This window comes from Sapajus apella, unplaced genomic scaffold (genome assembly GCF_009761245.1).
Source record: "Sapajus apella isolate SASKATOON/1434 unplaced genomic scaffold, GSC_monkey_1.0 scaffold15, whole genome shotgun sequence".
NCBI lineage: Eukaryota > Metazoa > Chordata > Mammalia > Primates > Cebidae > Sapajus > Sapajus apella.
This window is the reverse complement of record NW_022436955.1, coordinates 13,583,379-13,596,741: the sequence shown is the minus strand read 5'-3', so window position 1 is coordinate 13,596,741 and position 13,363 is coordinate 13,583,379. Positions and strand designations below refer to the sequence as shown.

General features: G+C 44.0%; 1 protein-coding gene across 1 annotated transcript; it reads left to right on the top strand.

Annotated features, from left to right (window-relative positions):
- The first annotated feature begins 356 nt into the window (after window positions 1-356).
- Window positions 357-10,837, top strand: PSMD7 (proteasome 26S subunit, non-ATPase 7). Its single transcript, XM_032284337.1, has 7 exons — window positions 357-553; window positions 3,735-3,826; window positions 5,289-5,381; window positions 5,796-5,893; window positions 6,453-6,533; window positions 8,848-8,939; window positions 9,834-10,837. Exons 1-7 carry the CDS (start codon window positions 480-482, stop codon window positions 10,276-10,278), a joined length of 975 nt encoding a protein of 324 aa, XP_032140228.1. The 5' UTR covers window positions 357-479; the 3' UTR covers window positions 10,279-10,837.
- Window positions 10,838-13,363: the final 2,526 nt, after the last annotated feature.

The following is a 13,363-nucleotide window of genomic DNA, read 5'->3' as shown; positions in this document are numbered from 1 at the left end:
CATTCAAAGCGTGCTCTAATGTTAGAGATTTAAAGTGCCTGTAAGAAATCCCGGGGGATTTCGACTTGAAACAAAAGTGAACTTCTGGGTGGTGGAAACGTAAATTGCTAACTATTTACTTTGGAGGGTAGGGCGGTGCTGACAAGGATCTGAGGCGAAAAGCCTCGGCACGTCATAGTGCAGGCCAATACCAGGAGGTCAAGTCGCCAATGTCCCTTTGGCCTTTAAATCCAGAGAAACGCTAGCCTAGAGACCTGGGGCGACCCCCACCTTTTTCTAGTCCTCTCCCCGCCCCGGAATGGCGGCAGTGGCGAAGATCCGGGAGCGCCGCGCGAGGCACTCTGGGAGCGGAAGAAGGAGGCCGCGCGGGGGCGGGTGAACCGGAAGAAGAGGAGCTGGGCCTGAAGGCGCCGGGTAATCGCTAGCGCTGCAGGTGTTTGCGGGTAACAGGGAGCCAGGCCTGGCGGGCGTGTGTCGCGATGCCGGAGCTGGCGGTGCAGAAGGTGGTGGTCCACCCCCTGGTGCTGCTTAGTGTGGTGGATCATTTCAACCGGTGAGCGAGCGGCCCAGCGGGCCCAGCGGCGCAGCCGCTGCTGAGTCACCTGCGCTCTGGGGATGGCGCGGCGGCCGCGGGCGACCCGGGGACGCAGAACGGGTGGCTGGTGGCCCTTACATGTCCGCGAGCCCAGACCAGCCTCGGCTCAGGATGCCGGAGTCATCCAGCCTTCCACGCCTGCCCCAGCCGCCGCTACTTCTGGGCCTGAGCTTCCTGTTCGGTTTACCGATTTCGTTTTGCCGAAGTTCGTTTTACCGAAATCTGGATGATGCCGGGGATCGTGGGATGCAGCTAGCCTTAGTTGGCCCTGACCCCCGCCCCCAAGCTCCTGTCTGTCACTTCGTTTTACCGAAGTTCGTTTTGCCGAAATCTGGGTGAAGCCAGGGTAGGGCGGAGGGGGGCTAGCTTTATTTGGCCCTGACCCCCGCCCCCAGGGTCATATCTGTGTTTATTTTCGTTTGACCGAGTTGGTTTCACCGAAATGATGCGAAGTAAATGATGCCTGGATGATGCCCAAGTGGGGCGGAGGGCGCTAGCTTCCTTTAGCCCTGACTCCTGCCCCCAGGCTATCTGTTTATCTTCGTTTGACCGAGTTGGTTTCACCGAAATGTGGATGATGTCGGAGTGAGGCGCAGGGTCTTCATTTGGCCCTGAATCACGCCCCGGGCTCGTATTTATGTTTATCCTCGTTTAAACAAGTTGATTTCACCGAAAACGTGAATGATGCAAAATGAATGATGTCTGGATGATGCCGGAGTGGGGTGGAGGGGGCTAGCTTCATGTGGCACTGACCCCTGCCCCCAGGCTCCTGTGTATTACCGAGTTCCTGTTATCCAAATCTGAATGATGGTCAGCACCCCGAAGGGCTTCCTGGATCAGCCGTAGTTTTAACCCATTAACATTGCTAAATGGGAATCTGATTAGACTCCATCTCAAAAATATATCTATATGTATTATGTATATGTGTGCATATGTAAATATAGATGAGGTTTCCGTTTTCATTTAAAACACGAGGCCGGGCATGGTGGCTCACGCCTGTAATCCCAGCACTTTGGGAGGCCGAGACAGGAGGATCGCTTGAGCCCAGGAGTTAGAAAAACTGCCGTGAGCCGAGATTGCGCCACTGCACTCCAGCTTGGGTGAGAGTGAGACCCTGTCTCCAAAAAAGAGAGAGAGACCAATTGGAGATTTGGACCTTAATGAAAAAGGTAAGGAATCATCTCAAAGCTCATCTCCTAAGCTCATTGTTTGAGGGTGTACATCCACCATCCCTTGCTTTGGAGCTGTTAATCCTGCTAGACCTGTTGCACGTGTTTCTAAGTTTTACAAGATTGTTAGTTGAACTGGTAAATGGAAAGACCCAGTTCAGAGCATCTACTATAAAGCCATTATTGCAAAGTGTTCTTTCTCTTGCAATTTGCTCTGTGCAGCTAATTCAGTGGGAGCCAAAAAAAAGGTCCCTCAGCCTAGGATATGTTGACTTTACTACAGTAGAGTCATTATTGTCTTTCTCCCAGGGGATCCTAGGGGCAGGCACCATTTCAATTCTGTTCAAGCACTGGTTAAGAGCATTAGCTTTCAGGCTGGCCTGGTGGCACACACCTATAATCCTAGCACTTTTGAAGATCGAGGTGGGTGGATTGCTTGAGCTCAGGAGTTCAAGACCAGCCTGGGCCACATGGTGAAACTCCTTCTCTACAAAAAAAAAAAAAAAAAAAATTAGCAAGGTGTGTTGCTATGTGCCTGTAGTCTCAGCTACTCAGGAAGCTGAGGTGGGAGGATCACTTGAATCAGAGAAGTAGAGGCTGCTGTGAGCCAAAATCATGCCTGCCATTAGACTCCAGCCTGGGCAAGAGTGAGACCCTGTCTCAAAAAAAAAGAAGAGCACTAGCTTCTCTGTCAAGCAAGTATAGGGCTCTAAAAAATACAAATAGATTTTTGTAGACCAAAACAGAAGCCCATGAGTATGGAAGTTGAAGTTGGAAACTCAATTTCCCCCACCCCCACAAAAAAGTTAGAGGCACCAGAAATACAGAAGCATTAACTTTGTTTGATTCAAACCCCAAACGTAAGAAGCATTTATAGATTTGCCAAGTATATATTAAGAAAAGTATTAAACCAGTGCGAAACTAGCAGCTGTTAAGAAAGTATAGTTAACAGTGGCTTTTGTCTTTCCTTAGCATGGAGTTGTGTTTCTGAGTCACGTTTGCTAGTGGTTAAAGGATACTTCTTGAAGACGAATGAAATGAGAGTGTATAAGTGAAGCAGTTGTAACTCCTTAGGAGAAAATGACTGAGGAGGTTTGAAATGGAGATAAAAATTCTGAAGTAAAATCTTTATCATTCAGTCCTCCTCTATTTATTTATTCATTTATTTTGAGACAGGATCTCCCTCTGTTGCCAAGGCTGGAGTGCAGTGGCATGATCTCGGCCCACTGTAGCTAGCCTCGAAGTCGACCTTCTGGGCTCAAAAAACCCCCCTACATCAGCCCCGCAACCCCAAGTAGCTGAAACTACAGGCACACCCCCAACTGTTTTCTATTTTTTGTTGAAAACAGGAAAAAAAAATGCCCAGCTGTTTTCTATTTTTTGTTGATGGGGTTTCACCATGTTGCCCATGCTACCCATGCTGGTCTCAAACTCCTGAGCTCAAGTGATCCACCCACCTCAGCCCCCCAAGGTGCTGGGATTACAGTCCTGAGCCACTGCCTCTGGCCTACTCTAGCATCTTGACTCCAAAAAAGACTAAAGGATGGGAAAAGTTTAAAGGAGAAAGGAAAGCTGCAAAGAAAAAGTAAAGTTAAATGTGGTAGCATAGCTTAAATCTGCTTTCAAACACCAGCTAGTGCTCTTCTTTCAAACACCAAATATTTTTAGATCCTAGGACCTGAGAAGTTTTCATTTTCTTCATTTTAAATTTCTGAGAAGTTTGAAATTTTCCCAAGCATGTATTACTTAGCAGTCAGTGTTAAGTAAAAACTGCCAGTGTGTGTCAGTACCAAGTTTATGAATTATCCCTTATAGTTAATATCAACCAAACCGGACTGCATTGCTTTAGGGAGATTGAGTTCCCAGGTAAACTAAATTGTACCTGTGCCATTGATATTTCCCATTGAGTATCTTATTGTCCATGTTCCTGTGTGAGCCTATTCACTCTGACCATCTGTTTTCTCCTCCAGAATTGGCAAGGTTGGAAACCAGAAGCGTGTTGTTGGTGTGCTTTTGGGGTCATGGCAGAAGAAAGTACTGGATGTATCAAACAGTTTTGCAGGTAAAAGACAAATTTTGTGTTTCTCTGAGCATGATTAAAATGTCAATTAACATTTTTAAAAAATAAACCTTTGTTATCACTTTTGACTACAACCCAGAGGTTGTCTCGGAATTGCTGAAGTACAGAAAAGAGAACTTAAGGCTGCACCCTACACCAAACAGTAAATATTTTAAATTGCAGGCCATGTGGTCTCCACTGCACCTGCTGCTCTCTGCTGTTGTAATGCAAGAGCTGCTATAGACAACGTGTAAACAAATGAGAGTAGCAGTATTCCAGCAAACCTCTATAAAAACAGGCAGCTGGCACAGTTTGTCAACCCCTGCACTGAACTATTTAACCATGCTTCTTATAGGTGGAGTAAGGGGAGGGATGGGGCACTTTACCCTTTTATGTGAATCCTTCCAAGAATGTATCCATGTATTACTTTTATGATTAAAGCAACAATAATAAGAACTTGCTGGATGACTTTGGACTAGAGGTCACTAACTCCAGTGTCTAAAATGACCAGCTAGTAATGTCATTTGTCAAATGGAAAATTTCAGGAACTTACTGGGCTTGTAGAAAACTGAAAAGCATGTGTCTTTTATAAAGGAGGTGGCCCCTACCTGGCTATAGCTGGTAGTTGCCAGATATTCCAGTTTTTTCTTTGTTTTTTGAGATAGAGTCTCACTCTGTCGCCCAGGCTGGAGTACAGTGGTGTGATCTCGGCTCATTGTAAACTCTGCCTCCTGGGTTCAAGCAGTACTCCTGCCTCAGCCTCCCAGGTAGCTGGGACTACAGGCACTCGCCACTACACCCAACTAATTTTGTATTTTTAGTAGAGATGGGGTTTCACCATATTGGCCCGGCTGGTGTCAAACTCCTGACCTTGTGATCCGCCCCCCTCAGCCTCCCAAAGTGCTGAGATTACAGGCATGAGCCACCACGCCCAACTGGTATTCCAGTTTTTTTTTTTTTTTTTTTTTTTTTTTTGAGACGGAGTTTCGCTCTTGTTACCCAGGCTGGAGTGCAATGGCACGATCTCGGCTCACCGCAACCTCCGCCTCCTGGGTTCAGGCAATTCCCCTGCCTCAGCCTCCTGAGTAGCTGGGATTACAGGCACGCACCACCATGCCCAGCTAATTTTTTTGTATTTTTAGTAGAGACGGGGTTTCACCATGTTGACCAGGATGGTCTCGATCTCTTGACCTCGTGATCCACCCGCCTCGGCCTCCCAAAGTGCTGGGATTACAGGCTTAAGCCACCGCGCCCGGCCGGTATTCCAGTTTTTTAAGAGCAGCTGGGAGTCTGAATTTTTATATGCATTCTCTCCATTTTTGAGGGCAGCTCAAAAAAAAATGTAATACTGTGTTGGGCAAGTGAAACATGTAAGTGAATCAGATCTGGCCTAGGGGTCTTTACTTGTGACCTGTGTTCTAGGTTTCTATCTAGCACCCTAAACTAACATCTTTTTCCTCTATAGTTCCTTTTGATGAAGATGACAAAGACGATTCTGTGTGGTTTTTAGACCATGATTATTTGGAAAACATGTATGGAATGTTTAAGAAAGTCAATGGTATGTCTTGATGTTCTAAGGTGTTCTAGCATAGAATTGATCTGTGTGTATGGGGGTCTTTTCTTCTCTTTCTTTAACATCAAGTGCCCTTTTACTTAGCTAGACTTAAGTGAGACTAGAGATAGTAGAGGAGTATGGTAGAATAAATGAAAAACTAGAGTAGCAATTTAAGGCCAAATAGACCACCCACCTGGGTTTGGGTAAGAGGGAAAATAACTCTCTCATTGCAGCAGAAAAGTCCAGAACTGTCCAGTAAAATCAGTCTTCCATTAGAGCTTTAGTACCACCAGGGTAAATATGACTGGAATTTTCAAAGAGGTAAAGGACATAACTATTGATGTTCTCATCCTTTTTGAGGGAGTTGTATAAATCTTCATGAAATAGTTAAAGCCCACTAATTTTTTTCCTTCCTAGCCAGAGAAAGAATAGTTGGCTGGTACCACACAGGCCCGAAACTACATAAGAATGACATTGCCATCAATGAACTCATGAAAAGATACTGTCCTAATTCCGTAAGTGCTATTTTTTAAATTCTTGAATGATGTTTTTGCCAGCCAGCTCAAGTAAGAGCCTCCTGGGAAGAATTTCAGTAGCAAACCTACTTACTGCTTTTTCTCCATAAACTTGTGTTAATTTGTAGTGTTCTGTGAAGTATACTATAGCCTAATATATTTGATAAATAAGAGTTTACACCTGCTAAGTACCCAGGTGTAGGAGTTATCTCATGTAATCCTCTCAGCAACTGTATATCCTCTTTGCGAATGAGAAAACTGAGTTTCACCATGGTTGGCAAGATCTGGTAGTGGTGGGACCAGGATTGAAATTTTGCCTGTAGTGACCCTAATGCCCTTGTACTTAGGCACTGTACTGCCCCTCAGCTTGTTAATGAAGGGAATCAAAAAGCAGGAAAATGATTAGATCATTTGAGCTATAAATGCATTTTTGCTGAAAATCCTGATTCATTTCTAATTGAATACAAGAAATAGCTTTACTAATCATGAGAAGAATGACTGAAATTATCCCTTTTGTGCTAGGCATGAGATGATTTGCTAAGATGTGTTTCTCTGCCAGGTATTGGTCATTATTGATGTGAAGCCAAAGGACCTGGGGCTGCCCACAGAAGCATACATTTCAGTGGAAGAAGTCCATGATGTAAGTCATCTTTCTAGGAACCTGGGAGGTTAGACTTGCTCCTTATTGAGTGAATAGCTTTTTTTCCATTTTCAGTTCAACAAATCCTTTGTCTCTATAACAAAAGAAGGTAGTTAAGTTTTTTCCCTTTGAATTTTTTAATCACCATATTTTGGAAACAGAGAGGAACATAGAAATCTAAATTCCCAGCCAAGCACAGTGGCTCACCCAGTGCTTTCAGAGGCCAAGGTGGGAGGATTGCTTGAGTGTAGGAGTTCAAGACCAGCCTGGGCAACGTTGCAAGACCCTTACAAAAATAAAAACATTAGCCAGGTTGATGGTCCATGCTTGTACTCCTAGCTACTCAGGAGGCTGAGACAGGCACGCAGGAGTTCAAGGTTACAGTGAGCTCTGCTCATGCCACTGCATTCCAATTCTGTGCGACAGAGTGAGACCCTGTCCCCCCCCAAAAAAACAAAAATCAAAATTCCTCTTTTACAAATGAAAAGTTTAAGGGATAAATTACGATCTGCTTTTGAATTTCATATGCAGTATTTTTCCTTACATTCAGTTTTAAGGTTTGGAAAAGGGTATTTTAGGATAGCTCTCTGCAGATGTTCCTTGCTTCAAGTTCTGTCTTCCTGGAGCTGTTCTCTTTACCTGGCTACCAGAGAGCTTAGATCCAAATGTAGCGCCTAGTTGCAATAGGGCTTTCATCCCTGGTTTTGACCCAGTTGTTTTAGTTTTTTCTCCTGCCTCTTTAGAAAAGGAATTGTGGATGTTCATACACACAAACCAACGAAGCCAGATATTTTTTTTAGCAGAGGATAAAGGGGACATACGGATCATGTTACAAGATGAAACTCAAGAGGAATTCATGCCTGTTGTAAAGGTTACCAAGAAATTCCACAAGACTGTTATAGGTTCTAACCATCCTGGCATCCAAAGCAAAGATGAGAATGCCCCTTGCAGGATTAACACGATCTTAAGTAAAATAATCACAGCTAACTTTTACAGCACTTTGTGTGAGTTGAGTGACTCGCTCAAGGTCTTGCAGCTCCCTTATTACATACATGGGGGAGCCAAACTTTGAACCCAGATAGCCTGGCTGGGGAGCCTGTGCTCTTACTACTATGTCCTGCCTTGCAGACATTTTACAGCCTTTTTACAGGAGACATATAGCCTCTTCTGGCACAAGGTCTGAGAAAAGTATCTTCTGACTCCCATCAGGAAGTGACTGGGTGACCACCATGGACTGCGTCCCCAGTGGATCCTCTGATTAATTCATACCTCCAGAAAGCCAGCTATTCTGATTGCATTGTTTTTGGCACTCTGGAATCACTTGATCCAAGAGACATATAAGGGCTAAAAGTTATATTTTCTGGCATGAGCTTGCTTATATTGTCCATTCTAAAAAGAACTATATAGATTTTTTTGTTGTTGTTGTTGGAGACAGAGGCTCACTCTGTTGCTCAGGCTGGAGTACAGTGGCATGATCTCAGCTCACTGCAACCTCTGCCCCCTAGGGTCAAGTGATTCTCATTCCTCAGCCTCCAGAGTAGCTGGGATTACAGGCACCCACCACCACACCTGGCTAGTTTTTGTATTTTTAGTAGAGATGGCGTTTCGCCATGTTGCCCAGGCTGGTCTCGAACTTTCGGCATACCAAAGTCCTGAGATTAGTTCAGGCATGAGCCACCGTACCCAGCCAGAACTATACACCTTTTCTTTTTTTTTTTTTTTTTTTGAGATGGAGTCTTGCTCTGTCGCCCAGGCTGGAGGCACGATCTCGGCTCACTGCAACCTCTGCCTCCTGGGTTCAGGCAATTCTCCTGTCTCAGCTTCCCGAGTAGCTGGGATTACAGGCGCCCACCAACATGCCTGGCTAATTTTTATATTTTTAGTAGAGACAGGGTTTCACCATATTGGTCAGGCTGGTCTCGAACTCCTGACCTCAGGTGATCCACCTGCCTCGGCCTCCAAAGTGCTGAGATTACAGGCGTGAGCCACTGCGCCCAGCTGAGAACTATATACTTTTAAGAACCAACCTGAGACTTCCCTGTGTGTTCATCCCAAGTGTGGGCTTGAGGGAGGATCCAGATTTTTCTCAACATGCAGTCCCCCAGCAGACTGTATCACTGAGCAGCACCACAGTGATGGTAGCTTTGAAGGCTAAACTTCCGAAGCAAGCCATACCCACCCTTGCCATAGAAAATTCTCAGTCATGCACTCATTAAATGAGCTGAGTTAAAGCAAAAGGCTCAGAGTACGAAAAGGAACACATGTCAGTTTGTTTGTGGAAAATAAATAATTATAGTTAAGCTTCCTCTCCCAGGATGGAACTCCAACCTCAAAAACATTTGAACACGTGACCAGTGAAATTGGAGCAGAGGAAGCTGAGGAAGTTGGAGTTGAACACTTGTTACGGTGAGACCTTAGCACAGCATCAAAATCATTTGCTGCCCGAGAGGTCACACGGTGTAAGGAAGAGGTCTGTGTCGGGAGTATGGAGACCTGGGTTCTGGTCCTGGCCATCCACTAACAATTCTGCCATTCTGAGCAAATCATAGTCCCTTTCCAGGCCTTTGTTTTCTTATGGGTAATCAACTGTTAGATGTCTTGAGTTATAATATATGATTGGAGAGCACACCTTACCTGGAAACTGTAATGTTGACTGTCGTAGGAACAGAGCTGTGAAATACATGCAGGCCTGCACTCTCCACTAGATGTTCTTCTCAACAAATGTAGCCCATTTTCTAGAGAGAATCTTCCTCTTGGGATAGCTTTTGTTTTAAAATCATGTATCTGTATAAGCCTTATTTTAAAAAGGTCATAGTTTTAATCAGTCAGTGAGGTTCCTTCCAAGTCTAAAAATTACCGTCTCATTTAATATCTTCTCAATATTCTGGAGATGCGGGTAGAAAAAATACCATCTTTAAAAAAAAGAAAAAATACCATCTTTTTAGGAACAGGAAAGGTGAACTAGAGAGCTTCTGCCAGAGTTATTGGCAGATCTGAACTGTTGACCTAAAAACGATCATTTTTTTTTTTCTTAAGTGAAAATGGTTTTATTTTAGCTCTTTTTTATAATTATTTTTTGAAAAATGTCCTGTGATGAGGAAGATAAAATATGTGCCCCAAATGATAACGACATTAAGGGAATTGATCAATAAATCTTTACTAAATGGAGAAGTGACATTCTTCTTTTAAAAACTTGCCACACCCAACAAAGCTAGGTATTTTCTTAGAATGTGAGAACTTGTGCAATAACGTGGTACCCTGATGCTTTCTCCTGCCCTTTCTAACTGTGGGTCATTACAGAGACATCAAAGACACAACGGTGGGCACTCTGTCCCAGCGGATCACAAACCAGGTCCATGGTTTGAAGGGACTGAACTCCAAGCTTCTGGATATCAGGAGCTACCTGGAAAAAGTAGCCACAGGAAAGCTGCCCATCAACCACCAGATCATCTACCAGCTGCAGGACGTCTTCAACCTGCTGCCAGATGTCAGCCTGCAGGAGTTTGTCAAAGCCTTTTACCTGAAGACCAACGACCAGATGGTGGTGGTGTACCTGGCCTCGCTGATCCGTTCCGTGGTTGCCCTGCACAACCTCATCAACAACAAGATTGCCAACCGGGATGCAGAGAAGAAAGAAGGGCAGGAGAAAGAAGAAAGCAAAAAGGATAGGAAAGAGGACAAGGAGAAAGATAAAGATAAGGAAAAGAGTGATGGAAAGAAAGAGGAGAAAAAGGAGAAAAAGTAAAACATGTATTAAATAACTTTTTTAATTTGTAAATTAAAATCTTACCAACTAAATCAGTGTGCCGCTGGAGGGTTCTTTTTCACTTTAAAAAGACTTGCTTGTTAGAAAGCTGTCCCAACAAGAGCTGTCTGCCTCCAGTCACTCTGGCTGTGGCACTCCGTGGAAGTGAACGGAGACTGATCTCAAACCTGAACTGCAGCTTCAGCTCTGTGACTTGAGGATATGATAGTCAGCTCAGGCTTCAGATCGTGTGAGAAACATGAAGAGAAGTCAACAAACCATTTCTGGTTCTTTTCATTGTTTTATCTCTAAAACCAGGAGTTGAATTTTCCCCATCTTGAAAGACTCTTGGGGTCTGTTTCTGGTATTTTACAAAATTATTAAATGGAATGCATGAATTCCATATGTTCTTTGCCTGGTCACACCTGGAGTGCTGGCCCTTCTGAACTGTTGACAATACCACACCATTTTGGACCCATAGCTCTGGCATTCTCAGGGGTTGGGATTCAGCTCCTTATATTGTTTACCTTCAAAAACAATTAAATGGCTTGATTTTTAAGTCTGTGTTCTAGTCATTTTCGACTTTGGGAATAGTGACCATTGTTTCCAGAAGCAGCCAAGACAGTCTTCGATTGGAGCTGCCTTAAGAAGTTCTCTTGGATTTTGTATCATTTATGAAAGAGAGCATCTCATTCCCCTAAATGGAAACAGGCAGTCTGCTGTAATAAGAAAAGTTCTATGAGCCCAGAAGACCCAGTTCTCATTTGTGCCTCAGATCCCTCATTCTTGAGGTGGTAGGTTGCAGTCAGTTGTCTGAAGTCCCCAGAACAGTGTTTGAAAAGGGACACATTCATTAGCCACTGCAGCAGTTGTAAGTACCTCAGACCACAGGTCAGCGGGCATGTTATTAAGAATGGAACAACGTTTCCCCCAAGATAAGTGCACAGGACTCCTAGAGGAACAAATTCAATAAGGCATTAAATCATTTGGCATATAGTAGCCACAGATACTAAATTTCCTGTCTTGAACAGGTAGAACCTCTCAAATGCGCTACATGGATTATTTATGTTGAGAGATTTCAGAATACAATAAAGTAGCGCAAAAACTCAAGTTGCATCTCATAAACCACTTCATGAGGTTATAATGCCTTAAGTAATCAGAACCATCAGGTTTTGTTTTTTGTTGAGACAGTTTTGCTCTTGTTGCCCAGGCTGGAGTGCAATGGTGGTACAATCTCAGCTCACCGCAACCTCTGCCTCCTGGGTTCATGGGATTCTCCTGCCTCAGCCTCCCAAGTAGCTGGGATTACAGGCATGTACAACCACGCCCAGCTAATTTTTCGTATTTTTAGCAGAGATGGGGTTTCTCCAGGCTGGTCTCAAACTCCCAACCTCAGGTGATCCACCTGCCTCAGCCTCCCAAAATAGAAGCATCGATTTTATACAGACCTGCCAAAGAGCTAGTTAGTGGAAATTTGGGAATGGATACAGCTTGAATATCCCTTATCTGACATGCTTGGAACCAGAAGTGTTAAGGATTTGGGAAATACTTGTTTTTTATATTTGCATTATACTTAATTGGGCATATCCAATCTGAAATGTTTCAATGAACATTTCCTTTGAACACCATGTAAGTGCTCAAAAAGTTTCAGATTTTGGAGCATTTCAAATTTTTGGATTGGGTGCATTCAACCCATAGCAAAATGTAAAATGGCTCTTACTTAGCATAAATAGAGGTATTTATGATCAAGGGTCATTTAAGAGTTCATGAAGATTCTGAGATAAGGCATGGCAAAGTGAAAACAGACCAAAACAGACATTCCTGTTTGAGAAGCCGAAAGTCAGATGGTTGTATCTAATTGACTAAAAGAAACTTGTGTATCATAAACTACAGGAGCATTGAAGGTGAATCAGATTTGGATGCCATGTTTGCAACACACTGATATGACAAGTACCCTGGACCACAAATCCTCTAGGAAATGGGCAAAGGCAAGACCCAGGCATGGGGGAAGAGCCAGGTGCCATGGTGCTGAAGTTTAAGCAGGGGAACGTGGAGTCATACTAAGGAACAGGCCCTGTATTTAAGGCTGAGGGGCAAGTGCACACCTGAATTGACACCACATGGGATTTAGGTTGGCCTTTAAAAGTATAATGTTGGGCGCAGTGGCTCGTGCCTGTAATCCCAACACTGGGAGGCTGAGGCAGGAGGATCACATGAGCCCAGGAGTAAAAGACCAGCCTGGACAACATACTAAGACCCATCTCTACAAAAAAATTTAAAATTACCTGGTTGTGGTGGGTTGTGCCTTAGTCCTAGCTACTCAAGTGTCTGAGGTAGAAGGATCACTGGAGCCAGGAGCTCAAGGCTGCAATGAGCTGTGATCACATGCCACTGCACTCCAGCCTGGGCAACAGTGCAAAATCCTGTCTCTTTTAAAAAAAAAAAAAAAAAAAAAAAGTATCATTTGACTTTAAAAGACTTTCCCAGAGTCCAGTGAACTAGCACAATGCCACAGGCTTTTAAGTTGGACAGTATGATGAATTGAAATGTTTACTGAGCATCTAAGAAGATGGGAATCCCCAGGCCTTCTTGTTTTTAAGAGTTTGGCCCACACACAGACAAAACTGCCTTATACCTTCCTAACAGGAATCTTCCATTCCTACTTATGAAGCAAATAGCCTGTAGCCTGTGGAGTCACTCAGGCACATTTTTTAAGGCCAAATTGCTGCCATCACGTAGAAGAGGGGGAGCCCAGTAGTCTACCAATAGCAGCACTGTGAGCAGCCTTGCTCATACAAATAGCAGCTGACTTGAATGCAAAACCCAGGGCCCACCCTTAAAATAAAGCCTTACATGTGTATAGTCTGGCAGTCTGGAGATGAGACTTCTAAACAGCTTTTGCTGGTTTTGGAAACACCAAAAAAGTATTTTGGAAAAAGGGTGATCCCAAGCCTGGGTCTCATCTCCATAGCTGCAGCATCAGCTTCCCTTCCATTTCACCACAGTTTCAAAATGACAAACAGATTTCAGGCTGCTCCTGTGACGATTGTTACAGAGGATGGTGTTTACTCCTGAATTATGGTTT